The sequence below is a fragment of the Onychomys torridus genome, chromosome 21 (genome assembly GCF_903995425.1).
Source record: "Onychomys torridus chromosome 21, mOncTor1.1, whole genome shotgun sequence".
In the NCBI taxonomy this organism is placed as follows: Eukaryota; Metazoa; Chordata; class Mammalia; order Rodentia; family Cricetidae; genus Onychomys; species Onychomys torridus.
This window is the reverse complement of record NC_050463.1, coordinates 5,085,686-5,109,592: the sequence shown is the minus strand read 5'-3', so window position 1 is coordinate 5,109,592 and position 23,907 is coordinate 5,085,686. Positions and strand designations below refer to the sequence as shown.

General features: G+C 55.2%; 3 protein-coding genes across 5 annotated transcripts; 1 reads left to right on the top strand and 2 right to left on the bottom strand.

Annotated features, from left to right (window-relative positions):
* Positions 1–32: 32 nt before the first annotated feature.
* Positions 33–5,035, top strand: Tmigd2 (transmembrane and immunoglobulin domain containing 2). The gene is made up of 5 exons (XM_036170240.1): positions 33–82; positions 2,305–2,664; positions 4,213–4,248; positions 4,327–4,443; positions 4,657–5,035. The coding sequence occupies exons 1-5, from the start codon at positions 40–42 to the stop codon at positions 4,875–4,877; spliced, it is 777 nt and encodes a 258-aa protein (XP_036026133.1). The 5' UTR covers positions 33–39; the 3' UTR covers positions 4,878–5,035.
* A 1,261-nt stretch (positions 5,036–6,296) lies between these two features.
* Positions 6,297–12,380, bottom strand: Shd (Src homology 2 domain containing transforming protein D). Of its 3 annotated transcripts, none has more exons than XM_036170870.1 (7): positions 12,131–12,380; positions 11,010–11,349; positions 9,782–9,890; positions 9,525–9,701; positions 8,689–8,797; positions 8,330–8,449; positions 6,297–6,707 (listed from the first exon to the last, which is right to left on the bottom strand). In XM_036170870.1, exons 2-7 carry the CDS (start codon positions 11,286–11,288, stop codon positions 6,518–6,520), a joined length of 984 nt encoding a protein of 327 aa, XP_036026763.1. In that variant the 5' UTR covers positions 11,289–11,349; positions 12,131–12,380; the 3' UTR covers positions 6,297–6,517. The 3 variants fall into 3 exon arrangements, with proteins under 3 accessions (XP_036026763.1, XP_036026766.1, XP_036026765.1); XM_036170873.1 differs by having other exon boundaries at positions 9,782–9,887; positions 12,131–12,379; XM_036170872.1 differs by lacking the exon at positions 12,131–12,380 and adding an exon at positions 11,987–12,095.
* A 1,099-nt stretch (positions 12,381–13,479) lies between these two features.
* Positions 13,480–23,240, bottom strand: Yju2 (YJU2 splicing factor homolog). Its single transcript, XM_036171195.1, has 8 exons — positions 23,118–23,240; positions 21,545–21,645; positions 20,250–20,394; positions 18,982–19,116; positions 18,594–18,775; positions 17,947–18,067; positions 16,381–16,507; positions 13,480–15,329 (listed from the first exon to the last, which is right to left on the bottom strand). The coding sequence occupies exons 1-8, from the start codon at positions 23,139–23,141 to the stop codon at positions 15,223–15,225; spliced, it is 942 nt and encodes a 313-aa protein (XP_036027088.1). The 5' UTR covers positions 23,142–23,240; the 3' UTR covers positions 13,480–15,222.
* Between the last annotated feature and the right edge of the window lie 667 nt (positions 23,241–23,907).

Sequence of the window (23,907 nt, the reverse complement as noted above, 5' to 3'; positions counted from 1 at the left end):
GGGTGCAGCAGGGCAAGCCTGGGACCTGATGGTTCAGGGATGGGGTCTCCCGGCTGGGCATTCATCCTGCTGCAGCTCTGGGGTGAGTACCTGGGGGTCCCCACCTTGTGCACCTCCCCTGCTGTCCAGTAGCCCTCTTCAGCTGCCTGATCCCCCATCAGAACCACCCTGAATTTCTGGATGCTTGGGTCCTTACAGGGTCTCTGGAGGAACCCAAACCATGACCTAAACACCGGCCTGCAGGGACTGGAACCCAGGCTGTGGGGACCAGAACCAGCCTCTGGACCGCACACTCTTGTGTTCATTTGAGACAGGATCTTGCTTTTGGGGGTCAGGTTCCCACTATGTAGCCCAAGCTGGCCTGGAACTCAGAGATCTACCTCTGCCTCTGGAGAGCTGGTATTAAAGGTGTGTGTCACCATGCTCCACAGGAGATATATACAGGGTGTGTGTGCATGTGAGTGCAGGGGCATCCCAGAGGCCAGAGGTGTCGAGTCTCCTGAAGCCTCAGTAAGCACCTAGCCATTGCCAGCGCCCTTTCCTCCCCTTCACTGTGCGGGCTGTAGAGGATGGAACTCAAGTCCTCAGGCTTGGCAGCAAGTGACTTTACCAGCTAGTTGCTGGCCCTTATGTTGGTTGTGTGTGTGTGTGTGTGTGTGTGTGTGTGTGTGTGTGTGTGTGTTTCTTTCTGTGTGTGTATGCATGTCTAGGTGTATGTATGTATGTGTGTGTATGTGTGTGTGTATATGTGGTGTATGTGTGTATGCATGTCTAGGTATATGTATGTATATGTGTGTATATGCATGTCCATGTGTATATGTGTGTGTATATGCATGTCTATGTGTGTGTGTATGTGCTGCAGGCCGCAGGAATATATCATAAGAACTCAGCTGGTTATGGCAAAGTCACTACTACCTGGAGGGATCAGGGAATTCCTCCAGAGGAAGCCAAATCCCAAGGAGTTTTTGGTGTTACTTGGCTTGTTATATATCAGCTGTCTTCTGTTATGAAAATCATGTGTGCCTTCATAGTTTTCCCAATTGACTTTTCCCTAGAAGGGCTAACAGTGTGGACTGATCACTCTCTGGACATACATATTCCAGGACTTTGGAGAACAGCCTCAGGAAAGGCTTTCTCTGGAATCAATTATCTCCCTTAGCCACTTTCAAGGACTACAGGAAGCACCACCCAGGTGGGCACCCAACTTTCAAGGACTAACAGTGATAGCAGCCCACATACAAGTCTCTTGACGTAAGGTAAATTCCACAAGGGGACACCGCCTAGGTCAGGTGGACATTAAGTAATAGCTTTACACAATTTAGCTCAGACCCTCCCTTCTTTTGTTTGTTTGTTTGTTTTTTGAGACAAAGTTTCTCTGTGTAGCTTTGTGCCTTTTCTGGATCTCTCTCTGTAGACCACGTTGGCCTAGAACTCACAAAGATCTGTCTGCCTCTGCCTCCCAGAGCTGGGATTAAAGTTGTGTGCTACCACCGCCAGCTAAGGGACCCTCCCTTTTTTATACCGGGACTTCCAGGGCAGAGAAGAGAAAAGAGAATGGAAGAACTAGATGGGTAAGAACTTGAGAGGAACAAACTGAGATGGGAAGAACTAGATTGAAGGGCTAGAAGAGAGTACTAGAGGAACGAGATGGAAGCTGAGGAAGAGTCAGATGGGAAAGTCCTAGCTGGGTAACAACAAGGTGAGAAGGACCTAGATGAGGCAGAATTAAGACGAGAGAATTAAGATAGAATTTAGAGGGAGCAATAGATACATATAAAGAGAAATCAGGGAAGAAAGGAGCTAGGCACGAGATCAGAACTGAAGCTGTGTAGATAGGATGTTATGCCAGAGGAATTAAAGCAAGTGGACTATGGAGCTTGGTGTGCTGAGATTCTATTTCCTGAAAATAGTCCTCGCCGTTAGTAGTTCTCTCTCCTGAGCCCCTGGGATGTATAATACTGAGGCTGGTCCCTCAAATATTATACAAGATGTATGTATGTGTGAGTATGTATGTGTATGTATGTGTGTGTGTGTGTGTGTGTGTGTGTGTGTGTGCGCATAGAGGCCCGATGTTTACCTCCAGAATCTTCCTCAGTCCATCTCCACTGATTTTCTGAGATCCAGTCTCTCCTTGGCCAGAGGCTTGCCTGTGGGAACAACTGATAGAAAGCTCTTGGATAATTCAGGCTCTGTGTCCCCAGCATGGGATGACACCACTACGCTCTGTCTTCTTCAGTTCTAGGGCCTCGAACTCAGGCCCTCATGGGGCTTGCTAGCCTTGTGTGTCATGCATGTCTTTCTTAGGCCTGCAGGGAGCTGTGAGCCTGAGTGTGCAGCAGTGGCCCCCGAGGGTGAGGGTGACACAAGGTGACAAGATGTTGCTGTTCTGCTGGGTGAAGCAGAGCCAGTCCTGGGAGAGGCTGCGTGTGGAGTGGGTCCGGGACAATGTCATTTTTTGCCACCTGCTCATCTCCAATGGCAGCCTCAACCCTGAGGGCTGCAGGTCTCGGGGACAGCTGTCCTGGTGGCCGCCAGCGAACCTCAGCCTGAGGCTGGACCACGTGAGCCTTAACGACAGCGGGGACTATGTGTGCCGGGCCACCCTGGAGATCCCCAAGTTGCAGGAGGCCAAGGGCAACGGGACCACGGTCCGGGTAGAGGCAGGTATGAACGGGATGAAACAGCATGTGGGGCGGAGGGGGGGAGGGGGGAGGCTCTGGAATCCCCAGACTCCGGAATCTCAGGTCCTATCTGAGTATAAAATTGCTCACAGCACACTTGCAACACCAGCACTTGGGAAGCTGAGGCAGGAGGATGCCAGACTCAAAGCTAGGTTGGGTTCCTTAGTGAGTGAGAGAAAGAAAAGCGGGCAGTGAGGCCAGAGGGTCAGAAGTTCATGGCCAGCCTGGGCTACATGAGATCCGGTCTCAAAAAGCTGTGCAAGGGGTTGGGGAGGCAGCTCAGAGGTGAGAGCACTGGCTGCTCTTGCAGAGGACCTGGTTCAGTTTCCAGTACCCATGTGGCAGCTCACAGCTACTCGTCACTACAGCTCCACGGGGCCCACCACCGCCGCCCTTCTGGCCACCATTGGTACTGCATGCACACATAAGCACAAAAATAATTTTTTAAAAATGGCAGACCTGTTGTCCTTGGCACTTAGAAGGCTAGCCTGAGCTACAGAGGGAGACCCTATCTCGATATATAATAGAAGAGCCAGGTGTGGAGCATTCTGGAGCGTGAGCCTCAGAGGGATGTGGCAGCACTTGCCTGTGATTCTACTGCTCAAAGGAAGCCGTGGTAGCCCAAGGATTGCCAAGAGTTCAACACCAGCCTGGGTTTCACTGTCTCAAACAAAACAAAGGCAAACCCCACTGTGTTTAGCTTGGTTGCCCTGGAACAGGGCGCACATTCCTCCCTTTCTGTCATGGCAGGGCCTTTTGGGACCGAGTAGCCTTGGCCTGGTACCAACTCAGTAGTTCCTGCCGGCCTGTGTTGCCAGGATGGAGCACCTGGTGTGTTCTTCTCAGCTGGCAGGGAGACCTTGTCATTGCATGAACTGTGTTCTGTCTGTGTGGCTCATCACCACCAGCCTGAGGAGTAGCCAGTTAGCATGCTGGGGGTGGGGGGTGGGGGCAGCAGCTGCACCCAGTTGGCTTCTCTACCCCCAACAGCTTCCAGGGACCCCTGCTCACACCAGCGCCTGCAGGAGGAGGGTTTGGGGTGACCCACCTTCTGTAAGTCCTGAGATTGACTGCAGCCCTGGGTGTTCACTGATTGGCTATGTGACCCCGGGGCTTGAGCTCCAGCTCCATCACCTGTCCTGCCACACACACACCTTTGGCCTTTCCTGTCTTGGCAGAATGAATTTAGAGTGATGGCGTTTAGTGTACTTTGTACTGGGATTTGGAGCTTGGATGAGAGGTAGAGGGAGGGGTTGGGGCAGAGTCATTTGGAGGAGAGAGGGTCTCAAGAAGAATTTGGAGATACCACCAATAGAATCCTTAGTTTGCAGTTACACCTCACCCCACTGATAGCCCAAGAAGACTGTTATACTCACTTACTTTCAGAAGCGGATACTGAGGGTCTAGCCGACACCTGCCTAAATTGCCGAGCCTAGCAGGTTCAGTATCCTGAGGCGGGGAGGGGAGTCCGGCTGCAGGTGTCTGGGCTCCGCAGCTGTCATTCTCCTGAACAGGAACCTCTTCCCTGCAGGTGGCCTCCAGCTGAAGGAGACCTCCCGCCCTTCAGGTGAGCCCTTCCCCTCCTCCCACCTGCCCTACCCTGCGTGCCCCTCCTCCACAGACAGTCCTCTGTCTCCCCACCCAGGGCTCCTGTTGGCGCTTCTGGTGGCTGGGGCTGTGGTGGCAGCCTCGGTGGTGCTGGGTGCTGTGCTGTGGGGTCTCAGCAGGTGTCGTCGGGACTCGGGTGAGAGCACCTGCCCAGGTGAGTCTCACAGGTGCTGAAGGAATCTCTGTACATGGTGCTACCACCCCAGTGTGGCAGACGTCATCAGACTGCAGCACAGTGCCAAGGGGGCGGGGCGGGGGGTGCGGGCAGGGGTGGGGCTGGGAGGGGAGGCTGGCCTCTCCTGTGCCAGGACAGCTGGGACTACTCTTAATTTACAGTCGCCTTCTGATTTGTGTCACCTGCCCCCAGAAAATTCTTTCTACAGCAATGTCCTCTACCGGCCTCGGGAGAGTCCACGCAGGCTTCAGGACCTGCCTAAGGAGAAGGACACAGCCAGGGACCAGAGAGCCCAGGCCATCTATCTCACCACCTTCCCCAAGCCTGCCCCACGCCAGCAGCTTCCTGTCAACAAACCCAGCCCCAGGCCCAGGCCTGGCCATGCCATCTCTGTCCACTGTGACAAGCCCTAGGAGGTAGGGACAGGCCACATGCCAAGAGGGATCCTGGAGGTCGAAAGAGGCACTGAAGACCCCTGAGAACCCAAAGTGGACCTGGACAAGAGCTGTGTGAGGGCGGGGATGTCTGACAGCTACAGGCTGAGATCAATGATGTGACCCAGGGACTGTTAATAAAGGCTCCTTTAAATACTGTGCATGGAACCCAGGGCCTCAACCATGCTATGCAAGTGATTTACTGCTGAACCACACCCCATCCTCATTGGGAGATTCTAGGCAGGGCTCCACGCCTGGCCACATCCCTAGGCCCTCACTGGGGCATTTTAGGTATGAGCCCCACCCCTGACCACGCCCCAGCCCCTCACTGGGGGATTCTAGGCAGGTCTCTACTGATAATCAAGCCTAGTTCCTGTTTTTTCTCTTTGATACAAATTCCTATTAGGTTGCCAAGGCTGGCCTTGAACAACCTTGAGGACCAGTAACTGTTGTGACAAGCCTGCACAGCCAAGCTCTGCTTTATCAAAGACGCAAAGCTAAAGTCCATGGCCGTGTTGGTTGGGGTGCTACCAATAGTGAAGTCATTTGTGGGTTCCAGGGTTCCTGGAGATGGCCTGGCATCACACTTTGACCAGGAAGAGTCTGCTCCACTTTTGATTTTTTCCTTGTTTTCGAGACAGGGTTTCTCAGTGTCCTGGAACTTGTTCTGTAGACCAGGCTGGCCTTGGATTTGCAGAGATCGGCCTGCCTCTGCCCCCGGAGTGCTGGGATTAACCTGATTGACTGCCTTATAATTTTACAATAGGGGCTAGAGCAATGGCTCAGTGGTTAAGAGTACAAAGTACCCTTCCTGAGGACCGATTCCCAGCAGCCACTTCTGGAAGCTCAGAACTGCAGGACCCCCCCCCCCCCACATTCCTATTATAATGTAATTACATAATTTCCCATCTTCCCTTGCTTTTATGTGTCCAAGGAGCAGGGAGTCCCACTCAGGCCTGTATAGCCCCTTCCTACTCAGTGGACCACCAGGTGGCTTCCTCTGAGCAAGGAGTGTTGAGGGGCAGAGGTACCAGCATGTACCATGGTCCTGTCCTGCCCAATGTCACCTTGAAGTGACAAGGACTGCTGCTGTCTCCCCTCCCCCACTCCCGTGGACTTCCCAGGGGACAGATATCTGCTCTGCCTGGTAGGCCAGAGGCCCAGCTGCAGGCTGGGATGAGGCGGAGCTGTTCCAGCCCCCGGGGACATTTAGCTTCTAACCCCAGCTGGGTCTCTGTGACAAAGGCTTTGTCATTCATTGCTCAGTCCCCACAGGCATCTGTGCTTGCCAAGGCTTTGGGACTGCTCCGAGGTCTGAGCGTTGCCTGGCCTCTCCCCACAACCCCAAAAGAATAGCAGGGAATGAGAAGGTTTTAAAATTCATTGTTATTACATTTATTTATTAATTTATGGTGTGTGACTTGTTTGTAAATCAGAGGACAACTTGCCCCAGGATTGAACCCTCAGGCCCGCACTCACAGGTTTGGCTTGGTCACAGAGAGGGGTCCCTGGGACCCAGCTCCCCCCCCCCCCAGGGCATTATATTTGGCTTGGGGGGGAGTCTGCATTGTGGGTCCCCCTGACCTCTTTCTGACCTGGCAGCCAGTGTGCAGGGTCCCTCAGGAGCTCTGGCTGCCGGTGACAGGGTAGAGCAGCGCTAGGTGCTCCGCGCCCTGCACAGGCAGCGGGCGGGCGCTGTAGTGCAGGACCAGCTCGGGCACGCTGGAGAAGGGCCCGCTGTGCTGGCCCAGCACCACCTGGTTCTCCCGCGTCCACGTGAATTTCAGGTGCATGGAACCCTGGCTGCTCCTGTGGGTCAAGGCAGAGTTTCAGGCCCCCAGACCCACTCGTCTCTCCACGGCCACTTTCCCACCCGTGCACGGTAGGTGCTGGGCCTCCAGGGACACCTCTGGCAGCCCCACCCTGTGCCTCCCAGAAGGACCGACAGTCAGGAGGGACTTCCTGACCTCCATGATTTTGTAGTGTATCTTTCCCTTTGAAGCTCAGCTCTGGACCAGAGAGTAAAGGTGCTTGTAGCCAATCTTGCTGACTTGAGTTAGATTCCCCAGGACGGACATAGTGGAAGGTGAGAACTGAATCCCAAAAGTTATCCTCTGACCTCTACACCCACACATGCACAAAAGTAAATGAAAAATCGCAGCACTTGGGAGGCAGAGGCTGGCAGATCACTATAAATTCATTACTAGCCTGGTCTACATAATGAGTTCTGGGCCAGGCAAGGCTACATAGTGAGACCTCCTCCTCACAATAAATAAATTTATTTATTAATCCCAATGCTTGGGAGGCAGAGGCAGGCAGATCTCGGAGTTCTCCCAGGCCAGCCTGGACTCTGCAGTAAGATGGCTCCCCACCCTGCTCACACTGGCCCTGATGGTTCCAGCTCAGCCGAGGATCACTTCTCTAAAAAGTCCTCCCTCGCATCCTCCCACAATCCTCCACAATCCCATTCTGGAACCTGAGTTCATGTGTGCCAGGGCTCCAGCTCATAGAGGAGACCCTGGAATAAAGGCAGGTGTTCTAACAATGTGGAGTCAACGAAGAGGCTAACTCTACTCCTATTGCCCCTTTTTAAAACTACCTTTCACATTATTTATTTATTTATATGTGCATTGGGAGTACACGTGTGGACAACTTGTGGAGGTCAGTTCACTACTTCCACCATATAGGTCCTTGGGATCGAACTCAAGTTCTTTAGGCTTGGTGGCAAGCACCTTTATCCACTGAGCCATCTTGCCAGCCCAGATTTATATTTTAACACATGTGTATGTGCGTGCACAGTACCCATAGTGGCCAGAAGAGGGTGTCATATTCCCTGGGGCTGGAATTACAGGCGGTTGTGAGTCGCTTGATGTAGGGGCCGAACCCAGCTCCTCCCAAAGTACAGCAAGCACCCTTAGCCACTGAACTGGCTCGCCAGTCCCTTCCCTGCCCTTCTTGAGGCAGTCTCATGTAGTCCAGTGTCTCCTCAAATTGGATGAGTAGCTGAGGATGAACTCCTGATCCTCCCGTCCCTCATCCCCGTATCCTGGTGCTGGGCTGACAGGTTGTGTGGTGCTATAGTGGACTCACACTTTAGGCATCTTAAGGAAAGAGCCTCCAACTCTAGTGCTTTCTAGAACATTGTGAGAATCTGCCTTCACACAGACCCTCAGGGCTGCATGTCAAGTTTTGGACAGGGCCATTCAAAAGTACCTTGGGCGCTGGTTCCCTGCGCTTCCCGAGGTTTGGATCTCTTGCTAGGAGGGTTCCAAGATCGCTCCCTGTAGAGCCCATTTAGCCACTGGCCCAGGAGCCCCAGGCAGCCTCCTGTAAGCCCACCCACTTTCCAGAAATCCCCACCCACTGGCCTGGAAGCCCCACCCACTGGCCCAGGAGCCCTATCCGGGCGCGGCCCTGAGGCTGGGTCTCACCTGAGGGACAGGATGCAGTCCTGAGCCCTGGTCTCACTAAGCCGCACTAGGTAGCTGCCTTCCTTGCAGAGGGACAGAAGATTCTCAGCCTCTGTACGGCTCAGGGGGCCGTGAAACCACCTGGGAGAGGGGACAGACAACTCCAGCTGACTTTACACACCTGGGGGCCGAAGGAAGGACCCCAGGGCACAGCCAGACAATTCCCTTGGACATGCTGAGTGGGAACCAGCCTGGGCTACATGAGACCCTCACCAAAGAAATGAATGAATGAATGAATGAGTGAGTGAGTGAATGAGCCCCCAGCTCCCTTGCAGTTCCTGGGTCCCTGGGGCCACCCCTCCTCCAGCATCCGCACTCACGGCTGCTTCTCCAGGGTCAGGGCTGCGTCCACGCGCTCCGCAGGCTGCGGTCTCCGCAGCTCCTTGCTCGAGCTTGGGGTCCGTTCCCAGTCAGGGCCATCAAACTGTACTAGGAGAGGAGGGTGAGAAGTTAAGGCCTGCCTGCACAGTGGGCGGGGCAGGAATCAGCCAATGGAACCTCAATTTGGGGCAGCCTATCAGAGCCCAGGAGATGGAGGTGGAGTCTAAGGTAGGACAGGATTGATACGGGAGCTGCGATTGGTATTTGGAAACGAAGGGCGCGGTCACCTAGAAATCAGACACCATGGAATGGGCGGGACATGGCCTTGGCTGGCAAATCAGAGCACAGGGGGTGTGGCCAGAAGGAATGGGTTGCAAGTTTGTAATCTGTCATCCCCTCAGCGGGTAAAGGTGCTTGTGGGTAAGCAGGACTACCCACACAGTGGAAGGGAACACTTGTTCAAGTCATGGCCCCATTTCTTCTGGACCTGCATTATCTGCTATTCTTAATATTGACACTGCTATCTTTCTACTCTATTTAGCGAGAGAATGTCTGACTCCAAGTCTACCACGTGACAGCTCCTAAAAACCCCTTGCTGCCTTTTACCAGCTCCCACACAATTGAGTGCGTCCTAGTATTTAGTCTACAATCACCCTGTTAGGTTGGTTCTATAATGACTACAAGTCCAGTGTGATGACACAGCCATGTCTCTTCCAAGACTGCACAGAATGGGGTGGGAGGGGGAAGGGAATTTTCTATGGGGGAGAATTGATGTTAGTGAGAACCGAGGCAGCGGAGGAAGGAGGCCTGCGGGGGGGCCTGAGCTTGAGCATACCTGCGAAGGCCCTGGAGATGTGATCTTTCTTCCACTCCCAAGGCTGATCATATTCATCTGCCGGCCTCTCGTCCTCCAGGGGCAGCCGGCTCTGGCCGGAAGACGCTCCATCTTCCGGCTCTGCATTCTGTTCTTCATAAGGAGTATCATAAAGCTGGACAGCTCTGCTTGGCCGTTCTGAGGTGGAGGAGGCACTGGTCACCCTGCTCTCCCATGCAGGACCGTGCCCTCATCCCCAGCCCTGAGCGCTCACTCACCACTCGAGCTGCTCCGAGCATCATAGGGCTCCATGTACCCATCATCCGGGGCTGGTGGCTGAGGCTGGGCATCGAAAGGGTCCGAGTACTCAGTGTCTGCTTCGGGCTGCTGGGAAAAGCTCAGGTTAGCTCTGGATGCCCCTGTTCTGTGACACTGTACACTCTGCCTGCCCTTGCTGGGCTGTTTCACATTTCTCAGAGGAAGGCTGGTTTAGGGAGTCCTGGGCATCCATCCTCCTGTGTCCGACTCCCCAGCGCTGGCTTTATGAGTACACTCAGCTTTTTAAGTGGGTTCTGGAAATTCAAACCCAGTCCCCAGCCCCCTCTTGTATGGTTCAAATACCAGCCCCTAAGCCCTTAGTAAGGAGCTAAGCCTGTTTCACAGGCAAAGAGACAGAGCAGAGGTTAGGGACCTGGGCAGGGTCACACAGCTGGGGGTATGAGGCAGGGTTTAATTCTAGTCCGTCTTGTCTCCCTGTGTCCTTTCCTCCTCTCATCTTACCCTCTTCCAGAGGTTTTGGGGGTCAGGAGGATTACACGTTTTAGGCCAGCTTGGGCTGCACAGAGAGAACCTGTCTCAAAACCAAACCAAACCAAACCAAACCAAACCAAACGAGCCGTGGTTCTCAACCTTCCTGATGCTGCTCCCCTTTAATACAGTTCTTCGTGTTGTGGTGACCCTTAATCATACAATTATTTTCATTGCTACTTCATAACTGTAATTTTGCTACTGTTATGATCATAGGAAACGTCTGTGTTTTCTGATGGTCTTAGATGACCCCTGTGAAAGGGTTGTTGGACCCAAAGGGGGTTGCAGCCAGTAGGCTGAGAAACCCTGCCACAGAAACTAACTAAGCAGGGCTGAAGCTCCGAGGGCAGGGCACTTGCCCAGCATGCACCAGGTCCAGCTTCTATCACACACAGCATAAACCTCGAGTGTGACACATGCCTGTCATCCTGTGACATACTTGGGAAGTAGAGGCAGGGGTGTCAGGAGTTCAAGATCATCGTCAGCTAAGTAGTGAGTTTGAGGCCAGCCTGGGCTACTTTGGACCAAGTCTCACACAAAACAAAAACAGCGCCCACCCTTGGTCTTTCTGAATGGAGTATGGCTCGAGAGGGACGCTCACTAGCCTAGACGCTCTAGACTCCTTGGGGGTGGGGGGACATGATGGGGAAACCCTGGGGTGATGGGGACGGAGCACCTGTGCTGGGCCCCACCACGCACCTCCTCCCCGGGGCTGGCCAGCAGGGCCTTGGCTCTGGTCATGTCTGCTGCCTCCACTTTGATCAGCCGGTGCCTGGGAGAGTCGTACTTGGAGTCCCCAGGCCCGGCGGGCTCCAGCTCGGGGCGGCCATCGGAGTCCTCGTAAGGATCCTCGAAGTCTAGGTCCTTCTGCTCCCGATAGGCCCGTAGGATGTCACTCTCGGTGTAGTCGGGAGTGGGTGGCTGCGGCGGGGGCCTCCGGCCGCCAAAGCTCAGATAGTCCCGGAGCCACTTGGCCATCAGTGTCCCCGAGATAGGCTGCTGTCAGACCAGGCTTTCCATGCGTGCTCCGCAGCTCGTCCTGGGGGAGGAAGAAAGGGGGGTGAGACAAAAGGGATAGGAAGAAGGGAGAGGAGGGAAGAGGGGGAAGAGGAGGGGGGAGTGGGCTCAGATCGGGCAGCAGTTGGTGACCCCAGCGCTGCAGGAGGAGCCGCGCACTTTGGGGTCTGAGTTGTAGGCAACACAGTATGGTGTCAGCGCGGTTGTCTCCAAGAGCCCCACACACAAAGTTGCCAGAGGCTGGGTCACCCAGAGGGTCGTACTCCCGGTGGGCTGCTGTCTGATCCCAAGGATCCAGCTGCCCTGATTCCTTAAATCCCCAATCATTCCCTTACCCGCCCCCCATCCCTTAACCCCTTATCCTTTAACCTCCCATCTTTTAACCTCCCAGATCCCTTAACCCCATCCCCTACTCCCCTATCCCTTAACACCCCTATCTCTTAACCCCTTATCCCTTACTCCTCCATTTCTTAACATCCGGATCCCTTACCCCCCATCTCTTGACCTCTCCTTCCTTTAACCACCCCGTACCCCTTAACTCTCGGACCCCTCACCCCCACATCTCTTAACCTCCCGATCCCTTACTGCCGCCATCTCTTAACCCCCAACCCCCGGGGTCCCTTACCCACCCCCTGCTCCCACCCCCGCAACCTCTTAACCTCCCCAATCCTTTAACCGCCTACTGCCATCGCCACCGCACAAAGGGACATAAACCCCTGGGTCCCGGCCTGGGCTCTCGGGGCTGTGGGAGGGGCGAGGACACCCGCGTCCCACCGGGTCCCGCCCCCGCCCCAAGGACAGACCTGCAGACCTCAGACCTTCAGCCGCTCCGGGGCGGGGACTGCGGGTCCCGGACCCAGGAGGGCCCCGGAGGAAGATGCCACTGGCGCGGGGATCGAGTCGCCCTTGGGACCAGGGCGAGGAGGGGATTGGGCAGGAGACGGGAGCATCGCGCGGGGTCGCGGCTGGCGGTGGCGCGGGGCGGGAGGCGCCGTCCGTCACTGCCGCGTCCGTCGCTTTGTGGCGGGCGAGGGGGGAGGGGCGGGAGGAGGCCGCAGCTGCGGGTCTGCCAGCGGAGGGAGGGGAGCGGGCTGGGCCCCCAAGGGCTGCAGAGGGGGCTGGGAAGTGGGACCCCAAGGAGGGGAAGTGCGGGGCAGGAGTCAGCCAGAGCCGCCTGAGCCACGGCCACGGGTCTAAGTGTCTTGGTCTTCCCAAAAGGTAAAGGTGCAGGAAGCACTGACAGAAGAGTTACTGCTGAGGGTGTCATGTAGCCCAGGCTGGCCTCCAACTCATTTGCAGCAAAGGATGGCCCGAATCCCTGATCCGCCTGCCTCAGCCTCCCAGTGCTAGGGATGACACTGAGGGCTTCGTGCATACTAGGCAAGTGCCCTACCCACTGAGACGTTCAGGTCGGGGAAACTGAGGCACAGAGAAGTTATGTGTGTGGGTTGTTATTCGGGCTACCCATCCATCAGTTTGTGCCTGGACATCTCGAGGGTGGCACTGGTCGTTCACAAAATGTGTTCATCCTCTCATCCTTTATGAGCCCTGCGTTCCAGGTGGGGAAACAGGCGTACAGCAAGCACAGCATCCGGAGCCGGCTGTCCCCTGACCACTGGCAGCTCGTATTTCGGCCCGCTGAGTCCCCAGGGGTCACCAGAAGGCGCGAGCAATCGTCCCGTGTGTTGACCCAGGCAAGTGGCAGCCAAGGCCATCACAGGCAAATCAAGGCGGCATGGAGGGCGGCTAACTGCACGTGGCAGGAATGGCAATCAGCAGCCCTGAGGCGCAACCAAACGGCGCTTGACTTCCCCTAGCCTCCGAACCTCAGGAGGGAGGGGAGCGGGCGGGTGTGGAGGGGGGGAAGCAGAGAAAAGAGCCTGAACTTGATTTTCTGATGGATACGGGGGTCATAGCCACCACCCTGGGACATCCTGCTGCATGAAGATGGGAGGCAGCCCCTGAATGTGTCCCACTGATCCAGATTGTAATTCACACACCCTACTGCTGCACCTTTTAGGAGTACAACACAAGGGTGGTGGGCAGCTGAGAGGGGAGTAGGCCCAATACTGGGGGTTGGGAAAGAGGCTTGGGTCCCAGATCCAGCACCTTAAACCCAAGTGAAAACAGAAAGGAAAATACAGGGCACAAGTGGGTTGCACAGTATATTAGAAAAGCCATGTAACCTGCTGCACTCTAGTTCCAGAACATTCCACCCCCATGCCACAGCCAGCCCCCATGAATCTATCCTGTCTCTACAGCAGCTGTTCTGGACATTCTGGTCGGTCAGTGACATGCGATGGAGCTGTGTGACTTCCCTCACACAGCAGCACACAGGAGCCTCCCTGACTGTCCCTCAAATCTGGGAAGAAGTGTGCCAAAGCACAGGGACAGGAGGGGAGGTACATTGGTCCATAGTGGGTCTGTGAGGCTGCTGGCCAATGCCTTTAGTCTACAGAGGGAGACCCACTCAAAAAGTCAAAACCCAGGAATGTATATAAGGGACCAAAACGCCCCAGCTCCTAGGGAGGCAGGTCTTGTGTAGTCTGATGGCAGATGCAGGGCTTGCCCTGAGAAGCCTCCCATCTGAAGGTGATGTAGAAAGGCTTCCCGTCTGCTGTGGGGCAGGCAACCCACTGCAACCAGCCTGAGGGAGGAGGCGTGACCCCGCCCTCAGTGGTCCCCAGTCAGGTAGAAGTACACCCTTGCTTCCCTGGGCCACAGCCTGGGGGAAGATGCAAGTCATTGACTTTCAAGGTCCCCAGGCTGATGGAGGAAGCACAGCCCTGATCCAGGTCCCCAGTCTGGGGGGAGGTGCAGCTGCTTCCCAGTGCTCCAGTCTGCTAGAGGCACAATGAAGTCTGGGGCAGAGGACTTGCAGGTTCGATTGTATCCCCCGCCCCCCCCATCCATGCAGCTGATGTGTCACAGCACAGGGGCCAGGTTTGTGACCAGCAGGCAGGCAGAGGGCCATGGGGGCGCTGGTCCAGCTATGTCTGAGCGCCCAGGACAGGTGGTGGGGTCAATTCTATCCTGGTGGCTCCTGTTGCCAGGGGCCCCCAGGAAGCTGATGGAGGAGTTGGCAGATTAGACCTGACAGTTCCAAGGACATGATGACAGCTGCAGAGCTGGGGAAGCCAAGGTGGGGGGTGGAGTGGGGAGGGTTCCAACCAGACCCCAGGGTGCCACTGATAGGGCCCTGTTCTTGTCTAGGGGAGAGGTTTGAGGACTCAGGGGGTTAGAGCCAAGAATTCCAGGGAAAAGCAGACTCCAACACCAACATTTCAGGCATAAGATCAGCTTGGTGGTTCACTGGGGAGGTGGAGGCTAGTTGGGGCTACATGTGCGGTCTCTCCACCGCCACTCTGCACCAGGCTCACTGTGCTGGAACAACAGATTCAGCCTCGGCAGTTTCCTTACAGTACCAGAACACAGACTAGTGCAAGGCTAAATTGTGAGCAAAGGACATGTGCTGAGGGTCCAGGCCCAGGCTGGGTGTGTGGCCAAAATCCCAGGTGAGCGTTAAGCCCTGGTTATACACTTGGGCAGGGTCGCTCGCTGGTCCACATGGTTGTCAACTGATCTTCTTTCTCACACAGTATTATCATGTTGTGGATGGAGCCCCAGGTCTTGTTGGGAGATGGTTTCCAGGGACCCTGCCCCATGTCAGATAGTGTTCAGATCCGTGGCAGGAAGGGATGGGGCCAACAAGCTCCCCATAACTCAAGGACTGAAGGAGTGGACCAGGCTGTCCGTCCTGGGGCGCCTGGTGCTGAGAGACATTGTCCTCCATCCCTGCAGGATTCACGGCAGACACTGTCATGAGGTGTTTGCTGAGGGTACCTTCCTTGTTCCCATCTCTGGGTTCTTGGTTCTGTGATGCCACCTTGGGGGCTCAGCTGTCACTGTCGTCGCTGTCCCCATATGCACCCAGCTGGCTCAGGGAGGAGGCCCTGGGTGTCTGGGGTGCAAGGTTGACTGCCTTCCCGCTCTCGGGGGTACCTGTGAGGAGGGCAAGTTGATCCAGGGTTGCAGGTCATGGGGTGTGCCTGGGTTGGAGGACCTGTGACATGGTCACCCTAATCCTACATTGGGCCAAGGAGACCCCACACAGGCAGATGAGTATCCACAGGATACAGGGACAGTGCCAAGGGCCAAGTGCCTCCATGACTGCGATGTGGCTTCAGGCAGTGGGCGAGCCTCTCTGAGCTTTAGGATCTGCCTCTGAAACTTGCTAATAGCAGCAGTGACAGCTCTGTCAAGGTGTGTCAACCCAAGCTAGTCTAACATATGGAGGGCTATCCAAACTTATCCACATCACAGAAAGGACAGAGGCAGGCCCCAGGTCGCACGGGCGGCACACCAGCTACAGTCACCTGGGGTCCCTCGACACTGTACAGACCAGCCACATGGTGAATTTAGCTACCACGTGACTTTGACTCCAGGCCTTTGCTCCTTTTGTCTTTCTCTTTTTCTTTTTAAAGATTTGTTTATTATGTATACAGTGCTCTGTCTGCATACATTCCCACACTCCAAAAGAGGGCACCAGATCTCATTACAGATGGTGGTGAGCCACCATGTGGGTGCTGGGAATTGAACTCAGGACCTCTGGAAGAGCAGTCGGTGCTCTGAACCTCTGAGCCATCTCTCCAGCCCTTGTCTTTCTTTTTTTCTTTTTTATTTGAGACAGGGTTTCTCTATGTACAGCTGGCTGTCCTGGAATTCGCTCTGTAGACCAGGCTGGCCCCAAACTCAGAGATCCGCCTGCCTCTGTCTCCCGAGTGCTGGGATTAAAGGTGCGCGCCACCAGAGCCTGGCAACTTTTTCTTTGAGACAGGGTTGTCATGCAGCCCAAGCTGGCTTTAAACCCTATGTAGCTGAGGCTGACCCTGAACCCTCGATCCTCTTGCCTCCATCTCCTGAGTGCTGGGTGAACCTCTGCCCATTGAGCCTTAGCCCCCTCTGGTCACTGGCTGCACCCCACCCATTTTATGACCCGTCTAGACAGTGCCAGGCACACTGTTACCACCCAAGGCTGCTGAAGGGGACTCACCTGCAGCGGGCATCCGGACCTGCTCTGAGTGCCCATTGGCTTCTGCCTTCACCTTCTTTGGCACAACCAAGCCGGCCAGCTGTGCCTTGCTGCCCACTGCCTCTGCCTTCCTCTTGGCCTTCGGCGCCTAGGGGGAGCATGCACAGCTGTTGCCCTCTGACTTCCCTGACCTGGTCCTGTGGAGCCAGTTTGCTTATCAAGTCTGCTGCATCTCTAAATTCCTCTCTGGCTCCTGAGATCCAGGGTGCTATCTGAGGACTTCTCACCTGCTGCTCATTCTCATCCTGTGAACTCCTGCGCACTCCTCAATACCCATCTCAAGTGTCCTCCCTATGTGTAGTCTCAAGAACTGCAGCATATTCAAGGCCCACAGTTGGTTTTCTGATCACTGTCTCCCTCGTGCCACCGATAGCTCCTGGCACATAGCAGGTGCCCAGTCTGCAGCCCAAGCTGGCCCCAGCCTCCCCATGTGCTGATATGACAGGTGTATGCCACTGTTAAGGGCTCTGGGGTGTGGAGAAGTGAGGTATAATGTGCAGGCTTGTCACCCTAGCCCATGGGAGGTTGAAGCGGGACTGTGGGTTCGAGGCCAGGATGGGCTGTGGAGTGTGACCTGCTTCAAAGAAAAACAACAGAAACAGAACCAGAGGAAGTCTGAATTCCACACGGAAAGATCTCAGGGGCCCAGGGAGACAGCCTAGCCGGGCAGCACACCTGCATGAGGAACGAGGACCAGGGTTCAAGTCTCCAGCACCACAAAGAGCTGCAGCACATGGCTGCAACCCCAGCACTGATGAGAGGTGGGGGTTAAAGACAAGAGAGTCCTGGTAGTCAGGGGCCTGCTCCACAAGCTGTCACAGAGGAGACCCTGACTCAACCAGGGTGGGAGGGGAGGCCCCATGCCTGAGGCTGTCTGCTAACCTAAAAGCTGAGTGTGTGTACTGGCACTCACATCTGGATGCAGCCGCAAGAGGCTAGAAGGCACTAGAAGCTTCAACAGCTGGGGCCAGAGCTGCTGCAAAGTTCTGGATGCCCCCAGGACCCTGATGACTTAGGAACAGCCCTTCGTCCTTCACAGCCTATGAGCCGGATCTTGGTTCTGTGGGCTTCTGTACCGTTCACTGTGCTCCCACTGTGGAAGTCAGAGGCTGACACCTGTCTTCATCAATTGATCGATCCCCTCCTCAGTTTCTGAGGCAGGGTCTCTCCGTGACTTGCAGATCCCACTCAGCACAACCCAGGACCCTCCTATCTCCCCGGTACCAGATCCCAGGCCTGCTTGTCTGGGTCTGGCTTTATTTTTTGCCACATACCTCAGGCTGACCTCAAACATGAGAGATCCACCTGCCTCTGCTCCTAAGTGCTAGGATTAAAGGCGACCTGGCTTTTAACGTGGCCGCATTGGATCAAACCCCAGTCCTGTGCTTGTGGGGCGGGCACCTGACTGACTGAGCACCTCTCTGCTCTTGGTGGACTGTTTCATTGGCTACGCCCTCCCTCAGGCTCCAAGCAGGAAGCAGAGCATTGAAGCCACACATCCACACCCCACACTCTGGCCCTACCCACCTCGTCCAGGACGGCTGTGGGGTTGGGTCTTGCTGCTGCCCGTGGCCGGGAAGGCGGAGCTTCATCTTCTGAGTCAGAATCCTCCAGAAGCCTGCGGTGGCGAGCCTCCTCCAGCAAGGCCCTATGGGATGGACACAGTGAGGACCTGCTGCAGGTATAGTCCCCAGAGGTCTCTGCTGCAGCAGTGAGGGGCTGCTGCCTCTTCCTGCTCTCAGAGGGCTAGGAACATGAGAGCAGGGGGCGATGCTCACAGTTTTGAGGGCAGTGGCTCTGGGGCTGAGGATCTGGCTGGCACACTTGAAGCCCTGGGTCCACAAAAATAAGTAAGTATATAGAAGCTGAGTGCAGAGGCTCATGCCTACCACCCCAGCTCTGGGGAGGTGGATGAAGGAGGGTCAGGAGTTCAAGGCCATCCTTGGCTACTTAGTGATTTTGAGGCCAGCCTGGACTACAAGAGAGGCCATCTCAAACAACAAACCCACAGCTGTGGGACTGAGATGAAAAGCCAGTGATGACCATGCAGCACTGTACCCCAAAGGTCCCAGCAGTTGGGTCTCAGTTGAGTCTGAGGGGACAGAACAGGAGGGGGATCTGAGCTGAGGGGAGGGGCAGCCGTGGAAAGATCCGGAAGGGCCCGGGCTGCTCACGCAGTCTCGCGCTCATCCTCCTCCTGCTGCTGCTGTCTCCGCTGCTCCTGCGACAGGCGGTGCCGCAGCAGCATGGCCTCGAAGTCCACATGTGCCTGCCGCTGGTTCAGCTCCTTCAGCTCCTGCAGGTTTTCCAGCACCTCCATCTCCAGCTTCGAGTCCTTCGTGCGGTTCTCTAGGACCTGGGGGCGCAGAGGTGGCTCAGGAGGCGTAGAGGTGGCTCAGGAGGCGTGGGAGCAGGGGGTAGGGGCGGGAGAGGGGCCTGGGTGGAGGAGGTGGTTCACAATGGCAGGTGAGGGGGCATGTGGGACCACCACGTGGGAGAAGGGTGTAGGGGTAGGAGAGGGGGGCAGGGGCGGGGCACAGGGGACTGTGGCCTAGCGCTCACCTTCATGGGGTTGTTCAGCTCCTCATCCTCCCGCTCCTTCTGCACACGCTTCTCCTCCTCCTCCAGGAGCTTCTCGGCCTGGAAGTTGCGCGTGGCGCCGTGCTCCATAGTGTAGTCCGTGTTCTCTGGGTCTGTCTGCGAGCCGAGGGCAGGGGACAGCCAGTCACTGACTGCTCCAGGCAGTGGCCTGCGCCCCGTGTGCATCTCTCTATTCCCCCTGCCAGTCTCTTTTCTCTGCTTACTCCTTTGCTGGCTGTGGGCCTTCCCCCTAAAGCCCACACCCTCTGGAATATTCTGTGGCCATAATGAAGATCACCTGACTCCCGGGCGGGGCTCCCATCCCCTCAGCCCCAGTTACTCTGAGCCTCCGGACCTACACTTTCAAGCTCCCAGCTGTGCCTCATCTTGCTCATAAACTACTACACAGATAACACAAGGTAGTGTGCATCTGTCTGGGAGGTTGGAAGCAGGGAGCTATGAGGTGAATGAGGCTAGCTTGGGCTACTGAGAACTTTGCTCAAAAAATAAGGGTATGAGGAGAGGGCTCAGGGGTTAGAGCACTGGCTGCTCTTGCAGAGGTCCGGGGTCACTTCCCAGCGCCCACATGGCGGCCCATGACCACCTATAACCCCAGTCCCTGGCAACCCAATGCCCCTTCTGGCCTTCGAGGGCACCAGACACACAGACATTCCAGAGATACACATGTGAAATAAAAATGTGACTTCTGCAAGCTTATGCTTTCTTCACTTTAATCAAATCTTCTTCTGAACTCACAGGAAAAAGGCATATAGTGAAAAAAACACCACAACCAACCAACCAAACCCACAGCCTCTAACAGTGTAGACCTGAGAAGAGAAGTGACCTCCTTCTGTCTTTCCATGAATTCTGGTTTTTGCCAAGTGCCTGTGAAGCCCTGGCTTCCATTCCCCAACCACAAAAGAACAAAAGAAAATCATGGTTTTAGCTAGATGTGGCTGTCATCCCAGCAGCAGAGGCAGAGGCAGAGGGATCAGGTCACCTCGGTTACACAGGAGTTCGAGGCCAGCCTGCGCTAAGTGACACAGCAAATGAAGGCCCAGCACAGCACCTTTCTCCTGGCCTCGCAATAGGCCACAGCCGTCACCTGCGTGCACGCCCAATCCCACACTCCACACCCGCAGCTGGACAGGCTTTTCTGTGTGTGGGTCCCGCTGCAAGTACCTCCCCTTCGTACCTTTGTGGGGTGTCCTCAGAGGGAAAGGTTGTGAATGAATGAAGGCAGCCCCTACCTTGAAGGTGATCTCGGCCAAGCAGCGCGTGCACTTGATATAGAAGCGGAAGATGGGCAGGCCCAGGTAGGCCTCGTTCTGGACCGTTTCCTTGCGTGCATTGAACTTCTTCCCCTTGTAGATGTATTCTCCACATGTCTTACACCTGCAGCCAGGGCAGACACACGAGCATCTCTCTACTCTGCTCCAACACCCGACGGCAGCATCCGTACCTCCATGGGCAGGCAGGGTTGTCAGAAGCTGAACAGGGGACAGCAGGGTCCTAAACCCTGGCCCCTCTTCCCTTCCTGCTGTGCCTACAAACACCTCTGGCTTGGCTCTATCTCATGGCCTTTGTTCTGCAGACCCCACAGCCTGAGACTCTAACAATTCCCTGACTGTCCAGCTGGCAGACCATTTGCCCTGCCGCATGGGTCCTTCTGTGACGACTACAGGACAGGCATCATTCCCACTCCCCACTAGCCTGGGAACATCATGAGGCTGGAGGCCTTGTCCTGGACCAACAGCAGGTACCTGACAACTGCCTGCTGGAGCAGTGCACTGGTTTGAACAAGAATCGCCTCTATAGGACCATACACTGGAAGGCTTAGTCGTCAGCAAGTGGCACTCCTTGGAAGGATTCTGAGGTGTGGCCATGTTGGAGGAAGTGTGTCACTGGGGTTGGGCTGTAAGGTTTCAAGAGCCCACGGCAGGCCCAGTGTTTCTCTCTCTGCCTACGGGTCAGGATGTAGCTTCCACCTCCTTCTCCAGCCCGATGCCTACCATGCCTGCCACCATGCTAATGGACTAAGGCTCTGAAATGGCAAGCGAGCACCAATGAAATGCTTCCTCTTCTAAGAGTTCCCACGTTCACAGCGACTGAGAGAGGTACAAAGGAAGGATGACGACGACGTACAACCAGCCGGTCAGTACGGACGGCCTCTCCTTCCTCAGTGACCACACAGAGTCAAGTGTGAATGTCTGTTAGACTCCAAGCAGGAGAAACCCAGGAAAGGGGGGAGGGGGCATGAAGGTCCGGGGGAGGCTGGCAGCCTGTCTAGGATGAGATGGGAGCTGGGCTCTGTGAGGAGGAAGAGAACCACTGACGTGAGAACTGCAGGCACAGACCAGGCTGGTACAGGGAGCCCGAAGCAGGGAGAGAACTGCCAACAGAGGGACTAAAAACCTGCAGGGCCAAGGGTTACTCTACTGTCCACGGAGGCCTTCTGATGGGGACTGGGGACCCCACGAGGATAAGGATGTTGTCCTTGTTTGCTGTTTCTCCAGACTCCTGGCCTCACACCCCTGGGCTTCACCTCATGTTGAAAGGGGCCATCAGCCGAACCACATACTGCCGGTCCTTGGGTAGCTTGAGTTTCGGGATCTTTGACGGGTCGAAGTCAGGTGGGTAGTATTTCTGCAAGGAAAGGAGGTGCTATGGATTTCCACTACTCAGGTCCCACATGGGCAGAAAGGGGGTCTGGGGGCCATGTCAGAGGACCCAAGATATCCCAGTTTTAGGGATCTGCCCAGGATTCATCCTGCTCCTTCCTTCCCAGATATGGGCTGTTCGAAGAACAGCCATGAAAAGAGAAGTTGGGACAGGGAGGAGGAGTACACAAGCTTCCAGAACCTTCTCCTAGACAAATCATAGGGTATGTGCATGTTGCTCCCATGTGCCGTGGCAAGCCTTCCAGAGAAGGTTCTAGAGGCCCAGGATTTACAGTGGGGGTGGACCCCTTTTGCCCAGTACATGATAAAACTCTAGATGTTCATGAGATAACTGGGGCCCAATGTAAACCAGGCATTGTCAATGACGATGGTCTAGCCTGGACTAGGGAACCACACAGGAGACCATTGCAGGGTAAAATCTGGCCAGTGACTCTCCTCTGTGTGTGCTTGGGAGGCTAGAGTGAGCCACACAGGCAACGCCACTCTGGGTTATGGAGATCATGCCAACACCAAAACCAGCCATGCCAGCACCTGGGAGCATGAGACAGGAGTGAGGGAGACGGCGGAGAACAACTCCCTTGAAAAAAGCAACTGTGTGGACCACCAGCAAGGAGGCACTCTGCTCTGGACTCCTGCTGGCAGCCAGTCCCACGGAGAAGGGAGCTGTCTCCCTTGCTTGCAGGAAGCTTTGCCAAGACTTCAGTGGGACGCTGACATGGTGGTATACGCCTGTCGACCCAGCACAGGATGATGCAGAATTATGAGTTTGCATTCAGGCTGGGCGCTGTATGCACGTGGTGCACAGATATCCATGCCGGCAAAATAAATAAATAATAAACAAACAAACAAATAAATCTTTAAAAAATGAATAAAGCCCAGCGTAGGGGTACACGCCGTCAATCCCAGCAATTGGTAGGCTCAGACAGGTGAGTCTGAACCGGAGGCCCTTGTGGGCTACACAGTGAAAACCTGACTCAAAACAAACACAAAAAAAATCCAGGAAATGGAGAGTAAAGATCTTCAAGAGAGGAAACTGAGTCCCTGCGTCCCAGTCACTAAAACTGATGTAGACAAGGTAGCCAGGAGGTCTGATATTTGCTTCACAAAAACTGGGACGAACTGAGGCTGCCAACAGCGCGCCGCCGCCACCACCTCCCCAACGCCCCAGAAAGAGCAACTGGATAGTTTCCTTTGGAAAAACCAATCCGATGAAGTGACGTCTGCTCCTGGTGACGATCGGCTTCTAAGCCGGAAGGGAGACAAAAGCTAACACCCGCCCCTAAGAAATGTGATTGGCAAGAGCTTGGGAAGCTCCGCCCCACGGAAAGCCGTTGGGGGGGGGGGAATTCCAAAGAAATAACCGGAAGGAACAGAGACTCTCCCAGAGCCCTCGGACGTCCCACTCTCGACAGGAACATCTACACTAAGAGCACTTACGTTTAGAACTTTCCGTTCCGACATCTTCGCTTCCTCTCAGTCGCACAAGCGAAGGAAGCACTTCTCTTTGCTCCTCTTGGAGTTTATCTGACTAGGCACTGCGATTTCCTTGACGTCATTTCCTCGGCTCTCTAACTGGCTGTAGCTTACAGGATTTAGCGTTCTCATTGGCTACAATGTCTGTCGATCAATGTCGCGCGTGTGCTTTCGTTCACTTCCTGAATGCCTGTAGGTGAGGCAGTAAACAAAGGTTCCGGGAGCATCTTGATCCCGTGTGCACTACGCTGGAAAGTGCAGAGAAAGCTACCTGGAGTCTATAAGGTTTTGTCCGGCACCGCTGCTCTATTGATGTTTATTGATGTTGTTTGTTTTTGAGTCAGGGTCTCACTCTATAGCCCTGGCTGTCCTGACACTCACCATGTAGCCCAGGCTAGGTCCCCGACTACATAGAGATCCTCCCTGTTCCTCTGCCTTCCCAATGCTGAGATTAAAGGAGTGGCCTGCCCTGGCCCGTTCTGTTCGTTTCTTCCGTTTCTGATGCGTGGGGGATCGAACCCCAGGGTCCTTTGCACATGCCGAGGCAGGCATTCCACCCACTGAGCCACTACCCAGCCCCTCTAATCTTTGAGAACAGCCTCTGCCTAAAATGCCCAGAGGGAGCTCTGTAGCCCAGGTTGGCCGCAAATTTGCAGCAATCTTACTGCAAGTCTCTTGAGTAGCTGGAAATCAGTGGCCTGCCTGATTTTTATTATGTTTTGTTGGTTGTTTTTTTTTTTTAATTTTTTTCTCT

Excerpts from the sequence above, each read along its gene's own strand:
- Shd (XM_036170870.1), bottom strand. The coding sequence starts at position 11,288 with ATGGCCAAGTGGCTCCGGGACTATCTGAGCTTTGGCGGCCGGAGGCCC. Across the intron at positions 9,891-11,009 it reads TGGCCAGCCCCGGGGAGGAG|CAGCCCGAAGCAGACACTGA; the intron begins GTGCGTGGTGGG and ends AGCTTTTCCCAG. Across the intron at positions 8,798-9,524 it reads CATCTCCAGGGCCTTCGCAG|TACAGTTTGATGGCCCTGAC; the intron begins GTATGCTCAAGC and ends CTCCTCTCCTAG.
- Tmigd2 (XM_036170240.1), top strand. The coding sequence starts at position 40 with ATGGGGTCTCCCGGCTGGGCATTCATCCTGCTGCAGCTCTGGG. Across the intron at positions 83-2,304 it reads CATCCTGCTGCAGCTCTGGG|GCCTGCAGGGAGCTGTGAGC; the intron begins GTGAGTACCTGG and ends TGTCTTTCTTAG. Across the intron at positions 4,249-4,326 it reads GGAGACCTCCCGCCCTTCAG|GGCTCCTGTTGGCGCTTCTG; the intron begins GTGAGCCCTTCC and ends CTCCCCACCCAG.
- Yju2 (XM_036171195.1), bottom strand. The coding sequence starts at position 23,141 with ATGTCGGAACGGAAAGTTCTAAAC. Across the intron at positions 19,117-20,249 it reads TGGCCGAGATCACCTTCAAG|ACAGACCCAGAGAACACGGA; the intron begins GTAGGGGCTGCC and ends CTCGGCTCGCAG. Across the intron at positions 15,330-16,380 it reads GGTCCGGATGCCCGCTGCAG|GTACCCCCGAGAGCGGGAAG; the intron begins GTGAGTCCCCTT and ends CCCTCCTCACAG.